General features: G+C 42.8%; 1 protein-coding gene across 1 annotated transcript; it reads right to left on the bottom strand.

The window, feature by feature from the left end:
* Nucleotides 1-6,681: 6,681 nt before the first annotated feature.
* Nucleotides 6,682-8,288, bottom strand: LOC144824635 (actin-related protein 2/3 complex subunit 3-B-like). Its single transcript, XM_078683685.1, has 2 exons — nucleotides 8,255-8,288; nucleotides 6,682-7,092 (listed from the first exon to the last, which is right to left on the bottom strand). The coding sequence occupies exons 1-2, from the start codon at nucleotides 8,286-8,288 to the stop codon at nucleotides 6,692-6,694; spliced, it is 435 nt and encodes a 144-aa protein (XP_078539811.1). The 3' UTR covers nucleotides 6,682-6,691.
* Between the last annotated feature and the right edge of the window lie 7,136 nt (nucleotides 8,289-15,424).

Genomic DNA, 15,424 nt, shown 5'->3' with positions numbered 1-15,424 from the left:
TTTATTTATCCCTAACAAAATAATCTCCCTCACCCACCCTAACCCCAACGATTGTCTCTGAAACGTCCCAAAACGATCCCAACTCCCAAATCCCACCCCCCAAAAGTCTATAAAAAAAGGGCAAGGGACACTCCACTACTGGAGGGTGCTGGTGCTGGTGCATGATGCGGCATGGGCATCATACTCCTTGCGGAGGGTGGCAAGCTCGGAGCGGAGGCCCTTAACCAAGGTCTTATACCTCAGGACCTCCTGCTCCAGGTTGGACATGCGGACTCGTAGGCGGCGTTGGCGTTCCTTGCAGCTCCTGTGGGGGGCAGCTGGTATTTCGGTTGCTTGGCGGTGGCGGTCGGCTTTCTTAGCCCGGCTCGGTCCCGCTGGCTTAGTCACGGAGGAGGATGCAGTGGTCACAGTCGAAGATGTTGCCCCGCTCGACTGCGTGTCCTCCTCCTCCTCCAGGGCCACCAGCCGCCGATACTCGGCGACTGTGGCCTCCAGCCTCCGTTGCCGGGCCAATCTAGCCTGCTCCCTCCTTGTTGTTGATTTGGAAGGAGCAACTATATGAAGAAAGAAAGACATAGTCTGTAACCAATGCTCCTTATTAATAACACAAAGTGATTGAGCCGAAAGTTGGGTCACAGAGTACAAGTAGCAAATTGAAAGCACAGTACATAACTATTGAGGACAGTATCTATGTAACCTCCCACTTCTGCATCCTTGCTCTAACAGTAGTGGTAGTTTAATGAACTAATTCTACGACCACTATGGACTTCCATTACAGTCGACTATGACAGTACACCAGTCTTATTCTTCTTCTTCTCTCTTGTTTAGGGAAATGGGTACGTTATCTTATGCAAGCCGGCAGAATGACATGGACACAGCACAGTGAAGTTGCACCCGAGAAAAAAAGTTGCACACCATGATGATGGAGACAGACTTGCGTTACTGTACCGGTCCAGTACATGCAGGTGGTGAAGCTATTACTTTTCTATTACGGGTGGCACTGAGAATACTCTGTTACAAGGGCTACTGCTTAATTAATTTACCTTTCACCCTACAGTGCAAATGAGTACTAGAAAAGGAAACTGAAGAAGCTAACTAATTTGATTATCTATCACTTCACATGGGACGTATTTAATGACAGATGAGATGACTTTAGGTGCTTTGCTTAATATTGAGTGAACAGTGATACACCCACACATGAATGACGTACTACAAGTAAACTAAAGTTATTAAGAGAGGTACGGAGTGTCCACCGTAATAACCAGATATATGCTGTGAATGCAAACGCAATACAAAGTACTGCTACTATTCATGGTAGTATTGGACACATTTACAATTTCTTTTCCTTGCCTTCCCTGCACTGGGACGGACGTGCGGGTGCGGTGGTACATGCTCTTCAAGGTAACACTTACTTCACCTGGCGACCATCTACTCTCTCTAGATACACATGTGCTATGTAAGAGTCAGAGAATACCATGCTCCAGGCATCCATTCAGTCAAAGTATACGCACACATACAGTTTCTGTTTCACCCACCCAGGCTGCTGTCCTTCCACCCATCCTTGCTTCATCATTGACCCAGCCATGCACCATACCATATTCTTTCCTTCCCAGCCACCTCTGGGTCCAAGCAAACACATATCGTTCTTCTTTGCCAGCCATCATACAAGTTCGCGTCCCACTTACTTACACCCTTCTTTCGCTTTTCGTTCATCCCATCCATCACGTTCGTCTAAGAACTTATTGGGATTCTTCTCACCAAAAACTTCACAGCTAAGTCGAAGTACATTTCGAGGAGGCTACTACCTGGTTGATTTGTAATTGTAATACACCCGTGCAGAAAGCACACTATGCAGTCTTCAATCTCAATAAGTAAGGAATATATAGCTTACCTGTTTCCGCCACCACCGTTTGATCCCCCACAGGAACGGCCACCAGCTCTTCTACCGCCGCCTCCTCCCCAGAGGCCTCCGAGTCCAAGTCCAACACAGCCACCTCCGCGCTGGCCCCGTCACCAGATGTTACACCTACAAAGTACATTTAAGAATGTTAGAATACACCACTCACTACTATATAATATTTGGTCAAGGAGAAATGTTAAAAAAACAGAATACAATGTAATAATTTGTGACTGTCTACTCCATAGTAAAAATGTCCCATTTTCCAGGGAAGGCTGTTGTCTTGCTGCACTTTTATGCACAACTGATGAATGCTTGCTTTTGATTTTTAACACGCACCACTTTTTCTCCTAACAGACAGAAGCTTGACTCCTGAGTCCTAAGAACACGACCAGGATCAAGTTCAAACTAGGTGAGAGTTCGGCTCGACCACAAGAAATGTGTCCAATTAATCGTCAGCACTAACCACTTTTCCGTTTACAGTTAAATAGTTTTATGACAAAGTAGATTTTAATAAATGTGTTTACTTTTAATAAAGCTTTTACACTTAAATAGACTCTGTGGTTTTTGTTCCTCTAGACTAGAGTGGATGAGCTAAAGGTTTTGGAATTTTTGCAAGCATGAGTGCCTCTGACACTTCTTGACTGTGCTGTGACTCCGTACTACTCTCTTGTCCTGCGTACGATAATCTAGAGATCATTGGGGATCTATAATCGGTGACTTCGGGAGCTGAATGACTCTGCCACACTATCTAGTCAGTAAGGAGACAGTGCATAGAGGTATTGCTGAATATAATGGGAGTCCAATGGAATTGCCAAATGTCCAATCTTAGTTAGCTACACAGACAGACTAATAAGAATAGTCTAGTAATACCACAGGGAGTCATATTCGAGGCAGGATAAGAATTTATATCCAGTCTACAAGAAGATCAAAGACGATTTAGAAAAAATCGAATGAGGAACGCTAGGAAAAAATATGTACTGTTTATTAAAATGTAAACTTACTGGGGCCAGCAAAGGAGCCCTCGCCTGCCCGATCCTGGCCTGCATCCTCAGCACCCTCCTCCTGTGTCCTCTTGCCCTTGGGGGGAGCTGATGTACAACATGAAAGAAAGAAAAACCAGAAAACATGGATGAGATTTTTCAACCAAATCAAACATTTCAAAAGAACAATAACAACATATTTTGGAAAAATAGCAAATAGATAGACAACTATTCCACGGGATCTATCTCATGTGGTATACTACGTTATTCGTATTGCCTGATTTGCGGAACGTTGACTTAGAAAGTTCCTATGTAACTCAATAAACAGACTACTAAAGAGGTTTGCCTAGGCCTGGCACTGCAGGCAGCAGTGCGCAACACGTGACAGACAAAGTCCATCCTGCTTGCAGATCAGTGAATACTCAAACTATCAATCCACCCGCCACCACCGCCACTATTTCTTCTGATAGCCATGTGACTGTCTAAAGGAAGGACTGGACTTCAGTCTGTTGGGGCTGATTTATAAGTCCCTTGCGGAAGTTGCGGCTGATTTTCCTCCATTGTTGCGTGCCTTTTCTGACGCAGCGGCAGAACAAAAGACTCGCCATGGTGTTGGTGCGGCGTATATATTAAAAAAAAAACCACATATGGGCATATGGGCGATGCATCACGTTGTAAAGCCCTGCGCCATCAGGGGGCGTTCCGGCGCAAGGGAGGGCGTACCTGCGCAGGAACGAATCCTAAAAGTGGCTGAGGGAAATCTACAAGATGTCAATCAGTCACTTTTAGGACAATGATGCATGCCTCAAACCCTGCGCGCTTGAAGCCGACGTACGGCTTGATGCAGCATTGGGGAGATAGGGTACCCCAGAGCATTGCTGGAGCTGCGCCATCGTTGGCACGCAACTCCAGCAATGCGCTGCCTTTACGGCACAGATGCGTAAGGCTTCTGTGACGTTTTGGGCCAATGGGTGGTGGTGGCATGGCACACAATTACTGCCGCATCCCTGCTACTTTGCAGGGATGCGCCGGTAATTGAAAATATGACCCTTACTGTCTAGCATTACGCAGTTCTTTTCTTTATAGTACACTCATACATAATTTCTCAGGCCAATGAAATGCTTCTGAACACAACATACAAAACAAAGAAGCATAGTAGCAAGCAAGGCTACTGAGAAGGAGAGCAGTGCACCTGAAAATGAAATGCATAGAAGATTTTGAAATATAATTTACCTCAATGTAATCGGCAGCATTATTGCTCTTGGTAAAGAACAAAGATTTGCAAATAACAGAGCAGGATAAAACAGAGTAGTAAATGTACTACTACTACTACTCACCAAGCCCGGGGACCTCTACGCCGAGCGCGTCCAGCAAGTCCCGCTCCCGGTCCATGACATCGGTCCAGCGGTGGGTGGCCTGGTTATATGTGCGCCGGACCCCAGAGATCTTGTACATGGCCCGGCACACCTTCTCCCACCGCTGGCGGCGCTCCCGGATGCCATAGCCGGTCGCGATCTTGCCGCCTCCCAGGATCGTCTTGGGGAGGCGGCGCTGGACGTGGAAGATCAGTGCCGCCACTTCCTCCGCGCTGAAGATCTCCCTCGGGACCACTTGCTCCCCCCTTAAACGCCCGCACGGGAGCCGGGCACGGGGTGCGGGACCCTTCCCCTTCTCAGGGTGCTTCCCGGCTCCCTTTACCATGGTCTGGGCAGAAATAAACTTAAATGATAAAGAAGAAATAGAATAGTGAAGAAGAAAAGAAAAGAGTTTAAAAAAGTAGTTTAAAAGTAACTAAAAGCTGCAGAAAACACAAAAATATAGAGCTAGAAAAATAGAGGGTTAGATAATAAGTAAAATTAGATCAAAAAAACTTCAAACAAGCAAAGGATGGCAGAGATTGAGAGAGGATAGAGAAAGCATGCCCAGAACCATAGCAATGAATGAGAAACAAGATGGCCGCGCCCGTTCACGACCGCGTGGGTAAGTTCGCGCGAGATTTTCCTTGCGAGTACGCGCGAAATTGTACTAGCGAGCAGCACACTTTGCGAGATTACACATAGCGGGCGGAAACGGAATTACGTCACGCCAACAAGATGGCCGCGCCCGTGTACGACCGATAGGGTAACTTGGCAAACGAATAGCTAGAAGCGCCTCGCGAACACGCGCAAGATCACGCGAACATACACGTCGCAACAAAAACAATTTTGTATTCGCACGTATTCGCGGCTTCCGAAATCGATCTCGCACGGATTCGCGCCCCAAAAAACGCGCGAAATTGCAGAAAAAACGATTTTAGCTAAAATGAAAGCAATGAGCAGGTGCAAAAGTTCAAACTTAACATTAGTAACATTCAAGGTAGTGCTTCCTGATGGGCCCCTCCAGAGTTTGCAACTATTCTATGACCCTGCTATGACCCAAACAGCAGGCTCATAGAATAGCACCATAAAGGTCCTGTGAAAAAAAAATTTCACTGCAACAAAAAGCAAATTACAGATAAGGAAGGAAGCAGGTGCCAGCCAGACTGGAACTTTCAAAATTACTGACACATTAATGAAACACAAATTAATTGATGGCAGTTGAAGAAGGGCAGGTGTGCTTGCTTTTTTCAACCACCATAATCTACAGTGATAAATAAACCTAATAGGTGCCAGTGAGGATGTACTAGAGGGTGGCATGGGTGTCCCAGAGGGTGGCAGTGGTGAAACAGAGGGTGCTGTGAACCTGTGATGATAAACCAGACGTAGAAACAACATAGTCGCGGCCGTTGCAAGCCGAAAAGTAAGTTCGCAATTGCGAACTTGTCCCAAAATCGGCACGAACACGCGCCAACACAAAAAACGGAAAAATCCGCAAATCCGCTAGAGTTCGCGGATCTTCGCGGATTGCGAATCCGTAAATACGCAAGTTCGCGGATTGCCAACCCGCAAAATCCGCCCATGCTTAATTAGACAGTGCCATCATATTAAATCTTTCCTGTCTTTGTGCCTGTAGTATTGCACCCTCTGCTTGTATCATTTTATCTCTGTTTGTACTTTCTTTCCTTTTGTGTTGTAAACACTGTGCCCTCTAACGTGCGCTCGTGCGCTGGCACGCACCTATATCTCTTTGAGCGCGCACTGTAAAATACAAAGCGCGCACAGTCAACTGAGGACCGTGGCACCGCCACTTTTAAAATGCGTGCGGCGCGAAAACTGTCAGATTGAGTGCCTTTGTTAAAGTAATCATGTTAACCCCTTCGATGCTCATGACGAGCTCAGCTCGTCATGCAGTACACTGCTCCTGTGCTGATGACGAGCTGAGCTCGTCATGAACAATGGGATTATGCAAATTTCAGCACAGGGGGGGGATTGCCTTAGCAGTGAAGGTGTTAATCTCTGCGTCCGCCAATGCGCTGCAATTAACATAATTCCTTTAACAAAGGCAATCAACTGCCCTGCAGCTGTGCCCTATCAACAAATGAAAGGCAGCAAGTCTACATGCATGACGTGTGTGTCGCACACGTTGTGCTTGTAGACTTCCTGCCTTTCATTTGTTAATAGAGAAGTGCTGGTAATTGCTACGGCTATCATTGGTGCCTCCTGCCAGTGTCTTCCGGTGTAGCCAGGTCATCAAAGGATAACAATGGGTTCTCATCATGTTATATAAAAGTACAACAAAAACTTTCTACAAATCCACATGAGGTTTTTGTCCTCACTGCAGTTCTACCTGTTTATTGTCCGGGTGCGGAGAGAGACTTATTCATGAACTGTCTCTTCACGAAGCAGGTCCACCACTTGCTAGGTTTGTCAGTCTCAAGATCAAACACCCTCTCTCAGAGCCTTAGACCGGTTTCCTGCCTCAGCTGCTGCAGGTACGCTCTCATCACCTCGTCTACCTGTTTGTTTGCAGGTTTGCTGTACATTGCATTGAGTGGGAAACCAGGCTCCCCTGGAATGGGAAACTGTGTAATTCCCAATATGTACATTTCTTTCTCTCCCTGGCCTTTGGAATTACACTTTTGTAACTTTTTCAAGCATTCAGAAATGTAGAGTGTTATATAGATCAGGGTTCTGTCTGCTTCGTTCTTAATTTCAAAGTTTTTGAAAAAGACATTTACTTTGAGGTAATAGAGAGCCTCCTCGATTATATCTGTATTTTTGGTTTCTCTCGGTGTTGGACCTTTGAACTGACTTTTAATTGGCAGCACGGCCATATTGCCAATTAATTTGGTATTTGTATTTTGTATTTATTGACTTTTATATAGCGCAGGCTAGACCAGGAGGTGTCAGAGCGCTTTAAATAAGGAACCAACATAGCGAGATTACAAGGTACAATACTTTAAACATTTTTCACAGCAATTTAATAAGAAATGCCAAGTAATAGGAGGCAGAGAAGGAAAAGGGGGACAATAATAGGAGTCTGGGAATAGCTGACAGGGGAGAAAGGCACCTGAGGGAGGATGGGGTAAGGGCGACCAGCAAAAAAGAGAAAAACGTTCGAGGGTCATCAGAAGGAGTCAGGGAGGAGGAAGGAAGAGGGGCCAGGGGTCATACAAGATGGGAGGTCCGGATCATGGGAATCGACGGAGACCATCTCCACAAAGAAATGGAGGGATGTACATAAGTCCCAAGAGTCAGGGTATCGGAGCATTTAACATGAGAAGAACAAGTAGCGAGTTATGGGTACGATGAATTAAACAATTAGTTGCACAATCATAACAGATTGAGTGGAAAAAACGTGGTGGGAGAAGGTAGAGGGGGACAAAAGTAGTGCTGTGAGAGAGGGTGTGGAGAGAGGAGGGAACCAGAGGAGGGATGGTGTTAAGGCAGACCAGAAAGAAGGAGAAACGCGATAGAGGATCGTCAGGGGGAGACCGGAGGGAATAGGGAAAGAACTGGGGTCAGGCAAGGTGGCGGGTCTGAGTCGTGGGTATCAACGGAGTCCAACTACAAAATGGCAGGATGTCCAAAACCCAAAATTCCATAAGGAAGAACCAGAGTGCAGGATTTAAGTGTGAAGAGTCAGAGGGGCCACGCAGCGATGAAACCAAAGGTGGACGGCAGGCTGAAAAAAAGGCGTGCAGAGGCTCTGGTCTACAGGGGCATCAATGTTGAAGAGTCCGCAGGACATAGCTCCCTCACCACCCTACCTAGAAGGCACACACCGGAGCATATGGCCAGTATGGTGGAAGTAGCAGCTACGAGGTAGCAGTGGAGGCTGGGAGAGTGAGCCGTTCTTAGATTGGTAGAATTGCAGGCGGGAAATTTGGGTTACAGTTCATCGCTGCAGGTGATCCGACGTTGGGGCAGACAGCTACTCCCTGCTTGGAGGGCAGGGGGATGTTCAGGTAGAGAGGAATCATGTTTCCGATCAATCCACCGCCATCCAGGGTTTTCTGCTTCCATCAATGTAGAGTGGTAGGCCGGCATCCTGGGCTCTTCTTTCGGGCATTGATGGAGACGATGAACGGGAAGCTTCAGCAGAGTCTACCGAATGGGCTCTGCACTTACGCTGTCAAGCCCTGAGCAGTATAAGCAGGAAGCGGTAGCCAGGTCATCAATAAAAGCAGGAATTCATGTTTTAACTCTATCATCCCCGCAATGTGCAGAAAACTTAATTAGTCACTAGAGTGAGGAGATTTTTCTTGCAAGCAGGTAGGAAACTCAGTATTCAACTTTTCGGATCTATTTTAGTAAGAGTGAACTCAGTTGTGGTTTGTCTCAGGAACAAAAGAGAAAATAGCTTGGGAAAGTAGCAGATAATAAAAGGGCTGAGTGCGATAAACCATGTCTTTGTTATCTTACTTTATTTGCTGCTTAAACTGCTATTGCTGGCCTATGTCCTTGGTCCCCGGCACAGCATCGTGAATCAACACTGACTCTCTCTCAGCATCATGGCTGCGTATGAGAGGCCTGTTGGGCGCTCAGCTGAGGGGAGAGCTTCCTGCAGCGGTGCTGTGCCAGTGTGTGGCCGCGACAGACTGGACACGTCTTCATTGCTTGATTTTTGCTTGCGAGAAGTGTCACTCATAGTCTTTGAAATGTCACTCATAATTAAACTGAAATTATGAAAATGTCATGCGTGGCAATCTGAAACCTTGACAGCTATGCACATAGGTAAATAGTTTGCTTTTCATGTGTTCTGGCCATTTAGTTCAACCAGAATTTTTGTATTGCAATTAACTATCTGGTTATTTAACTTTTACTGTGGGTGAGTCTCACTACTGGAGTCTGACACATGGTAAATCCGTGGTAAGTGGAGTGGACGTGTTTACTGCCAGTGTCTGCCTTTCTTAGTGTTAGCGGCACCAAGCTGGTTAAACGTGAACACATGTAAACACACGTGTGCGGGCTGCACGTATGAAACTACAGTCATGCACAGCCTTGTAATTGCACATAGCTATTCTGCACAGAAGGTTACTCTGCAATAATAGGCGCTGACCTGGAATAGGCCTTGTATTATTAGTGGGCATTCTTACGGAGGTCATTAAGGCTTATTGGAAAATCTGTGGTGTTTTCATTGTTTTATACATCTAGGCCAAATCTGCAGTGAGTTTCCCTCCAAATAAGCTTCTACAGTCCCGCAAGATCTCAAATGTTTATTAATTCTATTGGTTTAAATTATGATACAATGGTAAATCACAATACAATGCTATTTTATAAACATGGTGAAATCATGAAAAACCTGTAGGCCTGCCTTCTACCTATTGACATCCCTTTTAATGTATAGCCTTTACACAGTATTACATGGTTTCTGCTATTAATGTGGTAAAGGTAATAACATGAGCAAACCAGTCATCCTGCTTTATATATAATGATACTACCTTATAATGTGATATTATAACTGATACAAGTGGAGGTGATTGTGATGATGTGGTTCAGTACCCCTTAAGGGTGAAATGTGATATGAGAATGTCACCAAAGTTATTTTCATCTACCTGATGTATATATTCATCAGTTAATAGTTGCATATGGTTGTGAAATTAGTGTACTTTTCCCTTTTAAAAGAAAAGGCACTAACTGGACAGTTTTTTTTTAGTAGTGTTGTTGCATGCCATAAAATTGGTATTGCTGTCCACACCATCTCTTCTAAATAGGCCTTGGACTAATCAACTTTGCTACCCTATCCAAGTGCTACAATGGGGTACTTGGCTCCGAGTCATATATATATATATCGCCAGTAGGTATATATAGTTAGGATTTTTTCCCTATGGGATTTTTGAAAATTCTATGTCTAATAACTTTGGTGTTTGTGGACGGAATTGGCTGAAATGTTCTGGAAAATGGAACATTTTGTTTCTGAGCAGCCCTTGAAAATTTGGGGGGGGTTCGTCAAGGGGGGGCCGAGAAAAAAGGGGGGTCCCAAAACGTGTTTTTAACATTGAGTTTTCCATAGGGCGGTTGGCCTCACTTTTAGCCCGAACGGCTGAATGGATTTGCACGAAACTTGGCAAAATTGTAGGGACTGGTAGCCCGATGTGCCTTTTGTAGGTCTCAATATATGTGCTCCAGTGGATTTTGAGAAATTAACGTTTAAAAAAAGATATATATCTGTAAGCGCGCTCCGGTCCGCGCCCCGGTTCGCGGACCGGGGCGCGTACCGGAACTTCACGTAGCGAAGCTGATTGGCTCTCCGGTGTCTGTCAACATTCTAAACAGTCCGTAGCGGCCGCCATCTTGTCTCTCGGTAGGATTGAGAGACAAGAGGAGGCCAAAACAAAGGGGGAAATGACCATAAGGGGGCATAGTAGATCCTCCCTGACCCCCTAGGTTTAATGTGGAGGCTTTAAAAGGGCCCCGCGGGGCAAAAAAAAAAAAAAACTATTTGTTTTTTTTGCGTGGGTAGCGCCCGGTACGCGAACCGGGAAGCGTTCTGGGCAGCGTACTACAATGAATAAAGAATGAGAGACTTTTCAAATGCAGTATGTTAATTGATTGTTGGTTTTGTTGATTATTTTTTATTTTCTTTATTTTTTAAGCATTTTTTTTTTATTGTGATTGTGTTTCATAATTTATTAAACTTTCTAACATTTCATTGTCAGAAATTTCATAATTATCATGGAATATACATTGTAGTCTCTGAGGGTGTAAAATGTCCTCATTTGCAAGGAGGTTATCTACTGCTTGTACACATTGCAGTAGTTCATTGTCCCAAGTTTCATCGAAAAATTCAATGTCAATTTGATCAATTGTATCAATCAATTCTTGGCTGCTCTCTTGCAGGTCCATTTCAAAAGAAACTTGGTTTTCGCCTTCCATTTTGCCTGAAATTTGGATTAAAAAAATATATATTAGTAGAGATAGGGCAATGTTGGGAATAATTTTAGATAGGCATTTTTTATCAGTGAATTTATCTTTGGGCAGTGTATAGTATCAGAGTGGAAGTAGGAATTTAAAAAAGTGTATGTGATTTAACGTAAGTAAATTCATAATTATACAAGAGAAGCCTAACTCCATCCATAACTATAACAGAGAAGTCTCTCTAAATCTATAACTACTACAGAGGGATAGTATATATCTATCAGAAAAAGTTTACCATATTAACTTATAGTGCACAATATACTTCAGTTTTAAAAATAAAAACTTACCTTTAGAAAGAAGTTGAAGGAATTAGTGAAAATACTATTGAAATGTACAGCAAGAAGTAGTAGTCAAAATGGCTGTGTTTTCTTCTCTTCCTTTATATATATTCAGGTATATAACCAATGAAATGTCAGGTAAAAAAAGTAGAAAATGAAAGTAACATTTTCATTGGTTGTCAATTCCAACACTTCAGATGTGTTTTGTGAAGTAATTTACCTCAGGGTATTTAGAGAGGTCTACAGGCTAAATGACTAAATGGAATTCCAATCAAATTTGTGAAAATGGTAGGGATTGGTATGTAGTATGAGCTAATCTATATTTGGTGAAATTGTCTCCAGTGGCTTTTCTGTGAACTACTTTCCCACCTTTTTTCATGGTGCGCTTCCCAGGGAGCGACCCGGTACGCGAACCGGTGAGCGCCCCGGTACGCGAACCTTAAGCGTTACGGGAGTCCACCATTTTGTGTTTCGGTCGAATTAAGATACAAAATGGAGGGCAAATAATGTTCAGAATGGGTAGAAGGGGGCACGGTAGACTTATCTTGACACCCTAGGTTTTGTGAGGGTGGCTGAGGAGGCTTATATGTGCGGAAAAAAACCATTTTTTAAAAAAAATTCGCGAGGTTAGCTCCCGGTTCGCGTACCGGGTAGCGCCCCGGGGAGCGTACTTTGTTGAAAATTAGTGAAAAATGTTAGAGTAAAATAATAATTGTGAGTGATTAGATGTAGGGTAGCTCTGAGAAGAGCTTTTGGGTTTATGGTACATTTAGGTACTTATAAGTAGGTACCAATGCACATTCTTAAATTCAGAGTGAAAACTCTGTTGCCCTCATCTGAGAAGTGAACTCCATCTCCTCTGTAGATATCTTGCATGTAGTAACGCAAGTTATTGTTGTACAGGGAGCCCATTCCATGGTCTCTCATGTAAGCTGAAACAGATTTGTTTGCATGCTTCCTCGACTTCTCAATTTGTGGACAAAATTGGTTTGACCACCTCCATTTCTGTCTTTGGCATATATTTGAATATACCAAGGCAGTCTGAGGAAAAAGTGCCATTAATTGCTCAAAGGTGTCCTTTAAAAGCATTTCCAGACCTACCCCAGTCAAAGTGCCCAAGTCATTACCTCCACAGTGCACAATTAACAGGTCAGGTTTGGGCAAATGCATAAAGGTTTTCACCAATGGTATCAATTGGTGACATTTTAATCCTCTGTGGCCAAACCACTTAATTTCCACATCTTGTAAATTGAGGTTAGGTAAATTCCTGTTTTCAACGTACCTTTGAGCCCAGTGAATATAACTATGTCCAACAATCCAGACAGAAAACATGGTGAGAGAAGGTTCTCCTGCAGTCAGATGAAGTGTGGCAATGAAATGGCAGTTGAAAAAATGAGAGTTTAAAATGAAAAAAACTGTGGAGTTTCTGTGTTCATGAAGCAGTAACAGTGATTGGTGGATTTTGATTGCTGAAAACAGAAAGTTAGGGTGCACGGATGTGTTCTTTGAAAGATGTATTTTGAATGGTCAATAAAAAATCATTAAATGAAAGAATGCACTGGATATGCAGGTGCACTGAGAGTTCAGAGTTCAATTGCAACAAAGTTGTGTGAACTTGCAAACACCAGAAGTCTTCCAATGAGGTGGTTGCCATGCAGAAAAGGCATGAACTGGCAGAGGGGGGAAGGGTTTTCATTTGAAAAAAAGTGAGGGAAGAGTTTTGATTGGGTGACATGAGAGATATGTGTGAAGATTTACAGCATTTCTGTGCTTTTGATAGCTGCAGACTCTGGAGTGCATACCTTTTGCTCTGCTGAAGACAAATTTGTGTGTTTCTGAGACTGTTTTCAAACTCAAAGTATTTGCTAAGGTGAGAAAATATTTCTTTAATTTAGATAGAGAATAGTGTGCTTTAAGGAGAAAATTATGAATTATGTGGCGCAAATTGCTTGTAAATATGATCCCACATGTGCATGGAAAATTTAGATTTTGAATGTTTGTGTTACATAGCCATGTTAAAAGTGATACAAACATGCTGCAAAGGCAATCAAAAAACGCTTTTATGTGTCTTAAGGACATTTTAAGTAATTTTCCCATGTGCAGTGTTTTGAAATTATGATTTGAAAATCGTTTTTGGGGAAAAGGAATTGTTTTTAAATTTATGACAAGGACATAATGGTGTATGCTTCTTTATACGGCAATTGACTGTCCCTGATGTTATTTTTCCCATTTTAATGTAAGACCTTTCTCTGTGGCGCAAGTTGCTTGTAAATATGCTCCGACCTGTGCATGGGAAATTTAGATTTTAAATGTTTGTGTTACATAGCCATGTTAAAAGTGACCCAACCATGCTGGAAAGGTAATAAAAAAAAGCTTTCATGTGTCTTAAGGACATTTTAAGTAATTTCCCTGTGGGCAGTGTTTTCAAATTATGAATTGAAAATCGTTTTTGAGGTAAAGGAATGTTGTTAAAATTTATGTGCGCCATATGCCCACAAATTTCGTTTTCAGGGGTGCAGCAGGGTGTTCTTGAGACACCCCTGCACCTTTGGAAAAATTCCTAATTTGCGATGGGCTAATTGCTAATCGCAAATTGCACCTTCATTCCTATGGGCCTCCTGCTCCATGGAAATGAATGGGTAATTTGCAATTAGCAATTTGCTCATCGCAAATTAGGAATGGTAAAGAATCGCTATTTATTCCTTAAAATTCGCTATTTTGGAAATGCAAAATAGTTATATGATACATATGGCGGTTGATGTCTAACAAGATAAGAAGCTTAGGGATACATTTATGATGACTGGCGCAATGAAGTGGACATCACTTACTTCATTGGTAGAGCTTTACATGTATTATGTCCTCTGTATTCTTCATCAAGCGTAACTTTAATCTGCAATCCTGAGTAGGCCTCACCTTAAACAAACCTCTGGATAGGCCACACATTATCGTCATCCTGAATTAATCATTTAAAATGCTAGGGACAGATTTATGATAGGTGTATGCCTCTTTTGCGCCACTTACAAAACACTGTCCACGGGGAAATGACTTAAAATGTCCTTAAGACACATGAATGTGTTTTTTTAAAGCGTTTGCAATTTTTTGGGGTGACTTTTAACATGGCTATGTGACTCAAACAGTCAAAATCTAAATTCACCATGCACAGGTGGGAGCATATTTACAAGGAATGTGCTCTATGGGGAAAGGTCTTATAATGTAATATGGGAAAAATGACATCAGAGACACTGAAATGCCTTATAGAGAAGCATACACCATTATGTCCTTGTCATAAATTTGCAAACCATTACTTTTCCCCAAAAACGATTTTCAAATCATAATTTGAAAACACTGCACATGTGGAAATTACTTAAAATGTCCTTAATTCTTAAATTTGCTATTCCTTATTTTGCGATTGCACTGAAGGATTTGCAAATTTTGCGATTCCTTAAATGCAATGTATCAAACAAAAAATATGTAAAAAATGATATTAAGGATTTGGAAACTACCACCAACTTCTAGTTTGTGGTAATTTGCGAATTCTTTTCAAAAAGCATTTTTTTTCCAAAAAACAAAAGGTGCCATATGACGCCTATACATGTCCTTAGGGCATGTATGTGTGCCATATGCCCCCAAATTTCTTTTTCAGGGGTGTAGCAGGGTGTTCTTGAGATACCCCTGCACGCTTGAAAAAATTCCTATTTTGTGATGAGCTAATTGCTAATCGCAAATTGCAACCTTCATTCCTATGAGCCTCCTAGCCCATGGAAGTGAATGGGTAACTTGCAATTAGCAATTTGCTCATTGCAAATTAGGAATGGTAAAGAATTGCTATTTATTCCTTAAAATTCGCTATTTAGGAAATGCAAAATAGTTTGATGGTACATATGGTGGTTCATCTGTAACAAGATAAGAAGCTTAGGGATACATTTATGATGACTGGCGCAATAAAGTGGACATTACTTACTTCATTGGTAGGCCTTTACATGTATT

Source organism: Lissotriton helveticus, chromosome 3_1 (genome assembly GCF_964261635.1).
Source record: "Lissotriton helveticus chromosome 3_1, aLisHel1.1, whole genome shotgun sequence".
Lineage (NCBI taxonomy): Eukaryota > Metazoa > Chordata > Amphibia > Caudata > Salamandridae > Lissotriton > Lissotriton helveticus.
This window is presented reverse-complemented; position numbering and strand designations above follow the sequence as displayed.